The sequence below is a fragment of the Anopheles gambiae genome, chromosome 2 (genome assembly GCF_943734735.2).
Source record: "Anopheles gambiae chromosome 2, idAnoGambNW_F1_1, whole genome shotgun sequence".
NCBI lineage: Eukaryota > Metazoa > Arthropoda > Insecta > Diptera > Culicidae > Anopheles > Anopheles gambiae.
Genome location: NC_064601.1, coordinates 47,960,636 through 47,974,904, shown reverse-complemented (window position 1 = coordinate 47,974,904; position 14,269 = coordinate 47,960,636). Strand labels below are relative to the sequence as shown.

Genomic DNA, 14,269 nt, shown 5'->3' with positions numbered 1-14,269 from the left:
CGGAAATCACCAGCACCGAAGCAAGTGAGATTTGAGTAATGGTCGTTGGTGTTGATACCCACGTATCTGACCACACGACCATTCATATAGATTTTTGCACGGAAAGTTAGAAGGCTATATAGGTCATGATTAGATGAAACTTGCCGAAACACATTGCAAGAAAAGGATAGCAATATAATAATCAGTTTTAATACGCCATCTATTGATCAAACCAATGAAGCTGTGGAGCTTTCATTTTTTTTTCTATGGATATTCAATTTTCCAGTCGTTTAAGCTTAATCTGTGGCGCTTGGGATTTAACCAAAGTGAATGTATATATCAGGTGGGCTTATGGTGTTCTTTATCACCAATACATCGACACACAATTTGACGGTTTACTCCATAACAAAATCTAGTATGCCTTGAAGTTTAAACAAAATCTCGCAGAAATTGTATGTGGTTTTGCTCAGACGTAGCACAAAGAAAAAAACCAAAAAAACCTACGCGACGGCCAGTTCTTGGATTAAAATGATGATCTGAAGATTACTGGATAACAACCCAAGTGCCACAAATCCACTAAACGACCACTAAATGGTTTCTAAACGACTCAAGTTCTCTATCTAAACGGAATATAGAAAGACTTCGTTTAGCAGACGGCAAACGAGTCATGCATTCTAAAAATAGCAAAAAAGCTGGTGGTGCTCTCTGTTGGTGGGATACCCCTACCAGTTGAGCTTCATCACTTGGAGGAGAGCTTTCTCATTTCCTCTGTACTGTTGTATGGTTTCGTTCATTGAAGTTATGCATCGCTAGAACTAGAACGGCGATACGATTGTTTAAATACTAAGCTCCATTGTAAACCACCAGCACTGAAGCAAGTGAGATTTGAGTAATGGTCGTTGGTGTTGATACCCACGTATCTGACCACACGACCATTCATATAGATTTTTGCTCGGAAAGTTAGAAGCTATATAGGTCATGATTAGATGAAACTTGTCGAAACACATTGCAAGAAAAGGATAGCAATATAATGATGAGTTGTAATACGCCATCTATTGATCAAACCAATGAAGCTGTGAATCTTTCATTTTTTTCTATGAATATTCAATTTTCCAGTCGTTTAAGCTTAATCTGTGGCGCTTGGGAACAACACAGTTCCCTAGCAAAATCTGATATATAGGAAACGATTATTGAATCCGTTCAGTCAGCGAGCAAGGAGAAGTGTACCAAGCGAACCAAATATGAATTTATACTGAAAGTGAGGAATTTATCAGAGTGCCAGTGCATATGCCCAGCTCGTACTTTATAGCTGATTTAGGGCTGTTTAACGAAAAATCGTTCCGATGTCGTACTTTGTGGCTGATTAAGAGATAGACGGTACTTTGCGGAACTATGGAGCTTTTTAACAGGCACATGGTACTCTTTGGAACTTTGCGGCTGATTAGCACTATGTGTAGGGTTCATGATGGAACTTGAAGGCTTGTTAAGAAAGGGTACTGAACTTGGTGGAACTTTATAGCTTTTTAATGCATGACATCGGTACAAGGTGGCTCTTGTCAAAGTGTCAAAGACGGACGCCGGCAATAATCTCATTGCTGCTGCACAAGATAGATTCGTTAATTGAAGAATGAATATTGAGTGAAGTGATTGTGAATTACCAGTAAATTGTGTAAAATTGTGTGTAATTCATCAATACAAAAGATTTAGAAATATACATATGTGATTAAACGAAACAAATATTAGCCGGCATCGCGAATAAATGAACTCTTTTTAACAGTCGTTTAAAGTTCATTTTGGTTTAACCGAGTTCATTTGTTGTTCATTCCTGTTAAAATAAACGACCGTCAAAACAGTTAACGACTGCTCGATATCGCATATAGGCAAACACGTGGAAAAAATTCAAGCAGTATAATTAAACGACTGTTAATTTGTATCGCATACGCTCTTGACAGTCGTTTGTTTAACGGCGGCATAGGACCAGTCGTTAAAATTAACAAATAAACTCAATGCGATCGCGATGCCAAATTCTAGCAATTTTAAACGACTCTGGTTAATTTTTAACGACTGTTAATTTTAAACCAATTCTTTCGCGATGCCAGCTATTGTTGTTTATTTCATCGATGACGCTTGCTTGAAAATAAAACAGAAAGGAAAATAATCCCTGGCATCGTGGCATAAGGAAGCTGCTTAGGCGCTGTTTGAAAGACCCACATAGAACTTTGATGCTGTTTATCTACTGCAAAAGGCGAATTAGAGCAGCGATCTTTAGCGTGTCAAAATGAGCTGCTTAAGCAATTCTGGCTATTTGGGATGTCCTTTGATGACATTTTGTATGAGAAATTGCTCTTTTGCGTGGTAAATTGATCATATCTTCTGTTTTAGTTATTGAAATAACTTCAAATTTTCAGGAAAGCTTGAAGTTAGCTGTATCTTGGGGACCGCCTGTATATGAAAAATAATTAGGAAAATCCCTTTTTTATACTGGAAAGAACAAAGTTTTATGCAGTGTTTGAATTTCTATGTATATATTGATTTGAATTATATTATGGCATGAATTATGGGATTATGGTAACGGGATAAGAAACAGACAACACTTGAAGGCTACAATATAAACAAGGAACTAGATGAGGATTAACTGAACTATGTAATGAATTGTACAAATGATCTCAAACAGACTAGTGAATAAACTTTAGCAAAGTGAAAGTTCAACCGTCTACACGTTATTTTCTTATTCCCAAAATATCACAAGTTTTCCTCCAATTTCACACCCGGTGTAATTTTCTACAAGCAGCTTTCCTGAAAATTTAAAGTTATTTCAATAATTAAAACAGAAGATATGATCAATTTACCATCCAGAAATGCAAACTCCCATACAAAATGTATGACCTTCCCGGGTAGGTGATCATAAAGATGAGGGTGTATTTTTGGTCTTAGAAACGAAGGTTAAATGGTTGCGTTCTCAACAGTGCTCCGGCCGAAATCTGCCAATATAATCTGGCCACACTGGTCCGCAGGGCAAAAGCTCACTCGAAAGGTCAATAACCGTCGCCAAACGTCAAAAACGACCGTCGCCAGCGCCTCGAAATCGTTGCGAGTTTCGCTCGCTGGCGACGTCGGTTTGCAGTACATGCGACGCCAATTTTGACGTTTTGCGACGGTTTTGCGACGGTGGCCGCCAAAAAGCTCGTCTTGCCCTTGTGGGCAAAGTGACCAGAAATACCGATGTATATATATATACAGTGGAGCGCCGTTTATCCGGGTACCTTTTATCCGGCTTTCCGTTTATCCGTGCTGTTGAGAAATGACAGTTCAATACAAAAGTAACATTGCGTTATGAGGAGGATATTTGAAAAAGCGGTTATAAGAGCACATTGTCATCACAAAAACGCTATAATTCATGGCAAATTTAAAAAAAGACGCTGAAAAAGAGACGAGAAGTAGCTCAGCAGAAATTTATGTCTAAGCTAATTTTAGGTGAGACTGACGCACCCGAACTACTAGCTAGAATTACAGGGTTTACCAAGTCACTTTGCGATGTGAGCTGCACAATTCATCTCACTTGAGACGTATTTCTATTCTGACGTGCTACTTCATTTGGCCCGAAATAATTTTCTATTCCGCCGCATTCATTTTCATCCATTATATGAAGCCTTTTCACAGGGGATGTTAGCAGGAGCCGTCCGCGATGTTTACATTTTTTTTCAAAAATAAATTTTTGGGCTTTTAGTGCTGATTTGTGATACAAGTATGTTGTTTAACAAAGAATAGAAGTTTATCTTTGCTCCGCTGTAGCATTATAGCCGAAAAATGGGTTATTCTTTGAGTTATTAGTAGATTTGACTGAGCAGGTTCAACTGCTAATATCTCAACGAATAATCCATTTTTCGGCTAGAATGCTACAGCGGAGCAAAGATAAACTTCTATTCTTTGTTAAACAACATACTTGTATCACAAATCAGCACTAAAAGCCCAAAAATTTATTTTTGAAAAAAAATGTAAACATCGCGGACGGCTCCTGCTAACATCCCCTGTGAAAAGGCTTCATATAATGGATGAAAATGAATGCGGCGGAATAGAAAATTATTTCGGGCCAAATGAAGTAGCACGTCAGAATAGAAATACGTCTCAAGTGAGATGAATTGTGCAGCTCACATCGCAAAGTGACTTGGTAAACCCTGTAACTTAAATGTACCCTCTAGAACATTTCGTAACTATTGACTACTTAAAACCCAACTGGCTAGACGTGCTTATAGTGAAAATGATCCCATGACTGCGATGGCTCTTAAATTTAACGCTAATTATGATAATTTTGACTGGCATCACGCGACTCATTTTTAAACTGTTTACTATACTGTGCGTTATGTAATGTATTTGTCAGGTTACTGTTAAGCTATGTATTGCTAGATTTAAGTTTCAGGGTAGTATTAAGTAATAAGGCCACCTTGCTCGGCCATTTACTTCCACCATAAACTATAAACGATAAAATCGTATCCAAGGAGCACTGCTGCGGTTCTAAGCGGTCGCGTGGAGCTCCGAGAAAAAGAACTTGTCACCACAAAAAAAATGTGCATCTTAGTCCTTCTTTGGCTTACAATTCCAATTTTCAGATCGACACTTCAGAAAAATCTTCATTTGTGTAACCGCTGAACCAATTCTAATCCATATCCTAAATAAAGGATGCATATTCTCGTGAGATGAAACTTTCATTTTCCGCATTAGCACCCCCTCCCATCCCGCTTAACACTTCTTTCGCCTTGACTTCTTTTAAGTTTCGAGTTTTAACCTACCGAAAACTACCGATAAAATTTTGATGCGCCTACCGAAAACCGCCAAAATAATCTGGCCACACTGCCATCATCTTCCTCTTTCGTACAGTTTGCGAAAATCCATCACCGCCGCTCCCGAACGCAAGTCGCGTAATTCTGTCCGGCTGTCCCTGTTCGTGCGGGGCGTGCAAAAAAGGGCTTTGCCATCGAAGGAACGTCCCTCGGTAAGCAGCTGTGCGGTTCCGAGCCGGATGCAGCAAGCGAAATTCCGTGCGCTTTGACAACGTTAAAATTTCACCTTTCACTTGCTTCTGTCATCCAAGGGGGAGAGCAACGTGACGAACAAACACCGCAAGGCACCTGAGTGAGTGAGTGAGCGATGGCCGGAATACTTTCGATATCGTCGCGAAATTTGCCCCGCGCAGCTCTCCGTCTCGGTCTGCGTTCATTGGAAGGCCAATCAGCACCCCAGCAGGTAAGGCTCTCATCTTTCGCTTGCGAGTGTGAATAATCGTGACGAAATTGTGCTAGCAATGGCTCACGGGGAGAAGATGTCTCGGGTAAATCCCCGATACTTCTGCCGCAACACCGGTGAAAAACGGATTATGTAATCTCGACAGCCAACCTGTGGTCAAATGTGCATTTCCCGAGAAGGGAAAACAGCTGCGGGGCATGTGTGTGCGTGTATGAGTGTGACGATCGATGCTTGTCCTAGTTTCGAAAGGGAATGCGCGTGAACCCGGTCTGAAAAGGCTGCTGTACTGATGGATCTGTTTTTCCCATGCTTTGTAGGGCACTGTAACCGGTTCGCGATCCTACCACCAGGGGCGTCGATTGTTGCCGAGCGTCGCCGTCCGGTCCGCGGTCACCGACAGTGGCAGACGTTGCGAATCCGTTCGAAAGTAAGCACAACTGTTATGCTTTTATTTATAGCTGCCCGTTTCCTGCGCCGTTCGATCCGTAGCATTGCTGTCGATGATCTTTGTCGCTTGATTAATAACATTGTAAGATCGCTGACGCGTGTAGCCCGTATATGGTGGGGGTGTGTGATCACATGGTGCGGATGGCGAGAGATACTCATCCCTACCCCGTTGACACACGTACTTGCAGCGAATTGTGCGACGCGTGTTTATCGACGCATTGCTCCGGATCGTGGCGGATTTGTTTACCTGTTTACATTGGGCGACAGTTTAGCGATAAGCCACTAATGACCGATCCCGTTTGGTCCCTCTATTCGCCCCGATTGATAGCTCTATCAAGGCACAGGGATGGGCTGTGAACGAGCGGGCCATCTTCACCTCGGCCCGCATGCTGTCGTCGGAAATCGTGAAGGTGCCTCCGTTTGCCGATTCCGTGTCCGAGGGCGATGTGAAGTTTGAGAAGAAAGTCGGCGATGCGGTGGCCGCCGACGAGGTGGTGATGGAGATTGAGACCGACAAGACTACCGTCGGTGTCCCGGCCCCGGGTCATGGTATTATCGAGGAGATCTACGTCGCGGACGGCGATACGGTGAAGGCGGGTCAGCAGCTGTTCAAGCTGAAGATTACCGGCGAAGCGCCAAAGGCCAGCGCCGCCAAGCCGGCCGACGCTCCGGCACCGGCAGCAGCGGCCCCACCACCACCACCGCCGCCACCACCGGTAGCGGCTGCCGCTCCGCCACCGCCACCACCAGCGGCCGCCGCAGGTACGCCTCCGCCACCACCACCGCCGAAACCGGCGGCACCGATTAGCCGAATGCCGGTCGCTGCGATCCGCCATGCGCAGGCCATCGAGGCGGCCACCGTGAAGGTACCGCCGGCTGATTACACGAAGGAAATCACCGGAACGCGCACGGAGCAGCGCGTCAAGATGACGCGCATGCGGCTGAAGATTGCCTCACGCCTGAAGGAGGCGCAAAACACGAACGCAATGCTGACGACGTTCAACGAAATCGACATGAGGTGAGTATCGGCGATAAGGCCATTATCTTTCGTCGCCATGCCTCCCATGTGTGTGTGTGTATGCGTCCTATGTCGTCCGTCGCATGCCCTTATCGCTACTGGCTGGCAACAGTGAGTGGCGCATCTTGACAGGCCTAATCCCATCGCATTGCTGGAGGGTTGATTGTTTTTCGAACAGCATAATCAGTCCACTGCTAGGCCAAGCCTCCGGTGAGGTTTTTGATGGCTCAAAACAAGCACTCGGCACCGTTTTTGAATCGTCCGTGCACTTTTTTGGCATAGCATTTGATCAATATGAATGGTGGCGCATATTCAGTCGATGCCCCAACTGGTGACGCATCAACCTTGAAGGTGGGCGACGCAAGATGACGTATCATAGCGGTGGTGAATGGTGAAGGCCAACCACCACACGGCATGACGTAATTGTGAGATAATGCTTGTGGGAAAAACGGTGAGAAACGCCATGCACGCATGCGTGAAAGATTCTAACCGAAAGCTTGTCCAACATTGTACTGTACCCGATGGTGGTGCTACTGTGCTGCTGTCCATTATGTTGCTTCGTAGGATAAATCTTAAAAATAACATTCGCAATAATTGGAACCCATGCGCGCCAGGTGGTAGCGTCTTTTGTGTTGGTACGCAATCTTGCGCACCGTGCTCTGCCGAAGCATTTGACATGGATTGACGCAAGTCAGAGAAGACGCTTGAAATTGATCCTTTTGAATGGAAAAGGGAGTGTTAAGCATTCGGTTACTTAGAAACTAGAGTAATGTGACACGTTGACGTAGTGCAAAAAATAATTGTTTTCTTTTAAAATCACAAACTGTCAACTAACGAACTTACTGATGATGTTCTCTTTAGCTTCATCATGGATTTCCGTAAGCAACATTTGGAAGCGTTCCAAAAGAAGTACGGCATGAAGCTGGGCTTCATGTCTGCCTTCTGCAAAGCTGCTGCCTATGCCCTGCAGGACCAACCCGTCGTGAATGCTGTCATTGACGAAAACGTAAGTGCATAATTAAACGTTTGTTTTTTTTTAACATTCTTCTAACATGCCCAATTGGTTGCCGTGTTGTAGGAAATTATCTATCGTGATTACGTAGACATTTCGGTAGCCGTAGCGTCGCCGAAGGGTCTGGTAGTACCAGTGCTGAGAAATGTGGAAGGTATGAACTACGCCGATATCGAGCTGGCCATCGCTGGACTGGCGGATAAGGCGAAAAAGGGAACGTTGGCCGTAGAGGACATGGATGGTGGCACCTTCACCATCTCGAACGGTGGAGTGTTCGGATCGCTGCTCGGCACGCCCATCATCAATCCTCCGCAGAGCGCCATTCTTGGCATGCACGGCATCTTCGAGCGACCGATCGCTGTGAAGGGACAGGTACGCGGGAAAGAAAAGTGTTAGCGTTGTTCGTATTTTTCGTGTAACCGTATATATATGATCGATTTTTTTCAGGTGGTAATCCGACCCATGATGTACGTAGCCCTGACCTACGACCATCGGTTGATTGATGGCCGTGAGGCTGTCACCTTCCTGCGCAAGGTGAAGGCCGCTGTCGAGGATCCTCGCATCGTGCTGGCCGGTCTGTAAACGAACAGTAAAAAAATCAACAACCCCTGCCTGCGTTCACGAAGACGGATCTCTTTGAAGAATCAACTTTTGACCAGCGACGTGCGAACAGCAGAACCATCTTGTGACGATGCATGCAAATGAAAATATCGCAGGACAACGCTTTTCTGCACCGCACCCCCCAAACTATTAACTACCGTATAGAGATTGCACAACCCGTTGCCTGATTAGATGTTTCCTATGAATCTTTATTATTACCGCAGCCTCCAACTAAAACCTCTCAGAGGACGGTGTACGTTACAGCGCGATTAAAAATGGACGAAATTCAAGCATGTTGTAATTCAGTGTACTACTAACAACGCTGCGAAATGTTAAACATTGTTAGGTAATGCCAATTGCAATTACATCCAAGCCATGCCACGATCATGCAGAAACAGTTGTGCGATTATCGGTTCTACCAACTGCGACAGGAGGAGCTCTGCGGCAATCGTAACGTATATAGTATCAACTAAACGACATAACAAGCACATCGACCGGTGTATTCGCAATGTGTATGGTGCTCTATTAAAGAATGACGGCGATATCGCTAAATAGACTATTGTTGTTTGTTCGATGCCTACACACAACAGTGCACGTTGAAGTAGAAGCGTGGGAACGGAACAGAACAGTTGTGCTTAACATCATCTTAACTTGATAACATTTCGAGAAAACCTTTGAAAAAGCGATGCAAGAAAACGCAGTTTTAGGTAGAGAAGTATTTATTTGAGTAAAATGAAATAAAATCCAGTATGAAAGACAATGCGTTTCGTTTATTTGTTTTGCGGATGACGAAATATCTGTGTTAATTAGTTGGAAATGCTAAGGTAAAAAAATAGTTGCTGATCTTCATACCATTTTGATAGCCGAGATACGCTTTTTAGAAAAGTTCTGTTCATCTTGAGTCGTAAATCTCGGTTGAAATAGAAAATGTGAAAATGTCTATCATTGTTTAAATATGTTTAATGATTTAATTATTTAGATATGATTCGGTTGCTAAATTGTGTATAATTTTAATTTCCTCACATGCACGGGTTGGCAATTTAGCTCCATGCATGCATTAGAAATTAAGTAAAGTCAAAGAAACGAAGAAAACAATAAGATCGAAATGGAAAATATGAATGCAATATTAGTGGTCATATTTACCAAATACATCCTACTGCTGCAGGGAGTCGAATAGAATAGTAGCTGCAGTTTCAGTTTTTTTGATCGAACCCCTTTTAACACCGTTCGTAAGCATATAGGTCGTTTCTGTGTTCTGAATAACTGCTCGTAAGATAAAACAACATGGAGAAAATACTGTATGGCATAAATTTAAATGCTAAAGATGTAATGTTACTCCAACATGAATCAAATCTCACCTATCTAAACAAAATTATTTGAAGAAATTTAAACCATCCTTCACAGAATTTCCAATTAGAATCTGCTCCCTTGTGGATAAAATATTCAGCATAAAACATTGTATACAATACTGCATACCAGTTGGTATACTTGCGTACTAGTTGCTTTTACATAAAGGGTTGATTTATTGTTTTGCATTTAAATTAGTTTTATTCAACAGACAAATTTGTGCTGCAGCAGCTCGTAATATAACTGTGAAAAATTAAATAAAAATAAATTAAAATTGGGCCTCATCGCGAACGAAAGTCGATAACGGAGTGGATAATTTAGCCGATCGGTTAGCAAAATTCCAATGTTATCCAATTGCGTTTTCTCAATCAGAATCTTCGCTAACCGATCGATTTGACAGTGGAGTGGAATGGTGTTTGCCGCCATAGCAACGTGGTTAAAAAGTCGAGCAGTGGAATATGCAGTTGAAAACTTCATATAAAAAAACCATTTCAGTCGGTTAGCCATATCTACTGCTCCACCCCAGTTGATATAACAGTGGAAAACTAAATAATATTAAAAACCATGTTTCACAGCTCGCAAAAAAGAATGTTTTATCGCTGTTTGAGTTATTTAAGATGTTTTATCACTCGATTTAGCTAAAATATTATTTTTTAGAAAATATAAATTTACCTGTTTTTTTAATAAATAATCAAAACACATAAATTTAGGTTTATAACAGGTATCTAGTTTTAATAGTTCAAGCTAAGAAATAAGAAACCAAAAAAAGATCCATTTCTGCTAATCCTTCTCTTTTATCCAACCTTATGTTATGGCCTTATGGCATGTTAGAATCGGTTCCGACACGTAAATGCAACGAGATTGGGAAGACCAGTATTATCACTAGGTACAAGAAATTATAAGCAACTCATATCCGTTGGAGCGGCGAGTTCCGGTTGGAATCGTTTGCGTTGTTTTGCACCTATCGAAGGTGTTGTGCCTACTTGTACCTTCCGGACTATCCCCAAAAACTCAGGGTCGCTTATGGAAGGGTACAGCCCGGGAGTGTTCGGATTGACACACACATCGCTATGTTCCACGCCTCCTGACAAACGTGTCACCCAATGATTTTTTTTGTTCATCCATTTAAACGAATATGTACACTTGAATAGCTTTTCTTCTGAATCACATACATTACAATTTTAACGTAGTTAAAAGTTAATTTAACGTTGTATTTAACGTAGTTTATCTTTATCAAATCTGACGCAATCATCATCGTACGTGTGGAAGCACACTCATTGTCGTATCAAGCTCGACAGTCTTCAGTGGACGGTCCTTGTTCAAAGCATGGAAACGATCGTCCCAGGTGTTGTGCAGGGAGAGGGGGTGGGGGGAGATTTCATCTCTTGGCTTTGAATCAAATACACTTTAATTTTTTTCTTGGGGAGTGGGGGGTATTGGTCGGAATCCCTCATATATGGGCCCCTGTAGTCTTTGAGTCTCTTCGTCCATGGAGCCTCTATCGTTCATGGAGGCCCGCGATGAGACTACTGTACACACCATATATGCTGGACTTTATATCCACGGAGCCTCCTGCGGCCAATCAGTCCGCTTACGGTTAAATCCGCAATTGCGGAGAGGGCGTAGTAGGTTTAAATTTAAGTGGCCAGATGACTTGGAGGAATCAGTCATTAAGGCCAGGATAATGGACTGGCGAGGGCGAGAGACCGTAAGCGGTTTCGGACACTCCTTATTGCACGGAATAAGTGTACCGCGTTTTTTCAATATATTTTTGCACGAGGGCGTAAAATACGGACGTTCACGGATCCAACGTTCGCGGTGGCTGGTGTTGATGGACGCACATGGTATATGTGGGACAGGACAAGCGTCAGTGAAGGTGGCAAGCTCAGAAAGGATTCAAACCTCGTCCTCCAGTTCATACGATTTTGTTTCAACTAGACTTGTTCAGCCTACAACCCGTTTTACACTTTACCCGGATTGTTTGAATAGGCCTACAGTCAGTACTGTCTAAGGCCTGGTGTGGATTCTTCACTAGATGGTCCGTAAATAAGCAAAATTTACTATTTTATTCATTCCGCAAAACAACATCTCTAAATGTAAACAAAAGTGTGATTGACAGATAGGCAAAATCAATGGCTACTCGAATCGGAAAGAGTTATCCACCGGTGGAGAAATTATCCACCGGTGGAGAAAATTATCCACCGGTGGAAAATAAATTCCACCGGTGGATTCGAGCAAATTAACCGATCGGATAAATTTTATCGACTTTCGTTCGCGATGAGGCCCATTATGTGATTTGTTCATACACAGTTGTAACTGCTCCTAGTCATTCGTTTCATGTCTAGCTTAATTCAGACCAATGGATATCAATGGTGTAATTTTTATGTACAGTTTTTCAAGAAGAGTTTCTTTTGATGTCATAAATGTTACCGGCAAATCTGGGACACATGTTAGTATTTCGTTTATAGTTTGAGAAATAAAGGCAACAAATATGAGAAAAAAGCCAGTAAACAGGGTTTTTTATTCCAATTCTGGAGCATAGGAATTTCTGGAGAGTTGTTTTATGACGCAAAGTGAACTAATCATTTTGTACAAAGATATTAAGAATCCAGAAAAAATCTTCTTTTGTAGTGATTTGTTGCGTTACTCGAACTGAATATAGATTCTTTCGGATATAATAACAGTATATTAGCTAGACTCACGATCTGATTTAGTACATCGTTACTGACCTTTAAGCCAAGGTGGATTCAGGTGTGGAACGCTGTTGGTAGATCTGTTTAGTAAGTATGTATTACATGTTAATAGCAAATCAAGAAATTCAGCAGGATCTTTTCCTCACAATACAACACATAGATAATTAAATTTAAAAAAATATGTTTAGGGACTTTCCAAAGCTACTCCCAGCAACAGGTCGGTGATTCCTATGGTTTTGACCTAAAATATCATACCTATTTTCGCATACATTACTTTGTTATATGTATTTTTATAATAGAATATAAATTCATTAAAGACTATTTATTCAAAGCAATGTTCTAATTTGATGAATAAGGTCGTTTTGGATACCGGTAACTATCCAACACATCTTTTTGGTTGAAAGTGATTACTCAACGGAAATACATTAATGTGTAAGCTTAGTAATGTGGTCGGTCTCGTAGTACAGTTGTAAACTCGTACGACTTAACAACATGCCCGTCATGGGTTCAAACCCCAAATAGACCGCGCCGCCATACGTAGGACTGACTATCCTGCTATGGGGGGGGGGGGGGGGGGGGAATATCAATTAGTCACTGAAAGCCAAGCCCACAAGTGGGTACAGGCAGGTCTTGACCGATATCGGTTGTTGAGCCAAAGAAGAAGAAGAAGTAAGCTTAAGAATGTTTGTTTTTGGTGATAAATTCATTTTGGGATTGTTCAAGATTTTGGCTATTAATACATGAGAAAAAAAGTCAGCGCCACTGTCTCAGGAAAGCTTTTCTAATAAGGTACAAACACTATTTTGATTTAAATTTTCCAAACTATTCGTGTTAGAAAATGTGATTGATATTTTTTAGTAATAAATTTCGTGCAAAAAAATAAACAAATGAGGTTGAGTTTCACCATCAAACATCTCAACATTTACCCCAGCAAGTTTATTGGCCAATTTTTCTTGTTCTTCAAAATTTCAAATAGATTTCTGTCTAGCTTGCTAACACACAGAGGAGATGAAGAAAGAAAAAAAAAGGAATCAGTAATGAAACAAAGACATGCACAGTAGTTGCGGGCACATTAATGTCGGAAGTTTTGTCATAAACCATGAGATATGAGCGAATGATTATGTTTTATTGCTACTTTGTTCGAGCGTTCTGCCAGCGTTGGCCGTTTTCGGCTGGCTGGCTAGCAGACTGGCTTCGTCATTGGCGGAAATATCTGCAAAGACAACGGATGCGAGATGGAAGCACGTAAGAAACCGAAAGTCGACAGACGACATTTTGATGTAAAATCGAGTGCGCTTTATGCGGTGCACATTCATTGCGGCTGTGGATGGGGGAAGAAGTCATAAATCTGCTAAAACTGCACTCAGCTTCACTAATAGGGTGTAGCGAAATGAATAAAACGCTTGTTTTGATTATGTGTTGTTGTCTACACAAATTTCTTCTTTATTAATAGTTTTCCAGTGATTTTATACGCCGTTGTTCTTGTGTATTATGTATTAACATGTGCCTGTTTGTATTTTAATTCCAACGCTTCCGTGTGCATTGTAATTTAAAAATTAACTTTTATCGTTGACAATGTTTCTTTGTTGTATGTTTGTTTTTCAAACAGATTTTCGTTTGTATGTTTTATTTTTTATCATTATAGAACCGTTTTCGAAGTATTTTCCTATTTATTTTATCCTTCAAATTTCTATTTGATATTATTTTTTACCTAATCAGATCACATGTAACCTTATGTTTTTAACTGACGCATAGAAGATCCGTTTCCCTGTATCATTTTCTTGTAACATTATATGAGTGATTTTGAATGTTCGTCATAAACTTCAGGCATTGTATATTTATAAATTCATTCGACTGTTGCCAAGATTAGCTTCGCCCTGATTAGTATGATTCTGAATGTTCGACGTCATCGCATGTGTTCCGGGGTTCTCG

The 14,269-nt window shown here is 41.6% G+C and overlaps 1 protein-coding gene across 1 annotated transcript; it reads left to right on the top strand.

The window, feature by feature from the left end:
- The first annotated feature begins 4,824 nt into the window (after positions 1-4,824).
- On the top strand, positions 4,825-9,057 carry LOC1270895 (dihydrolipoyllysine-residue succinyltransferase component of 2-oxoglutarate dehydrogenase complex, mitochondrial). The gene is made up of 7 exons (XM_309608.6): positions 4,825-4,969; positions 5,069-5,220; positions 5,538-5,647; positions 5,996-6,685; positions 7,547-7,691; positions 7,764-8,069; positions 8,145-9,057. Exons 2-7 carry the CDS (start codon positions 5,125-5,127, stop codon positions 8,277-8,279), a joined length of 1,482 nt encoding a protein of 493 aa, XP_309608.5. The 5' UTR covers positions 4,825-4,969; positions 5,069-5,124; the 3' UTR covers positions 8,280-9,057.
- Positions 9,058-14,269: the final 5,212 nt, after the last annotated feature.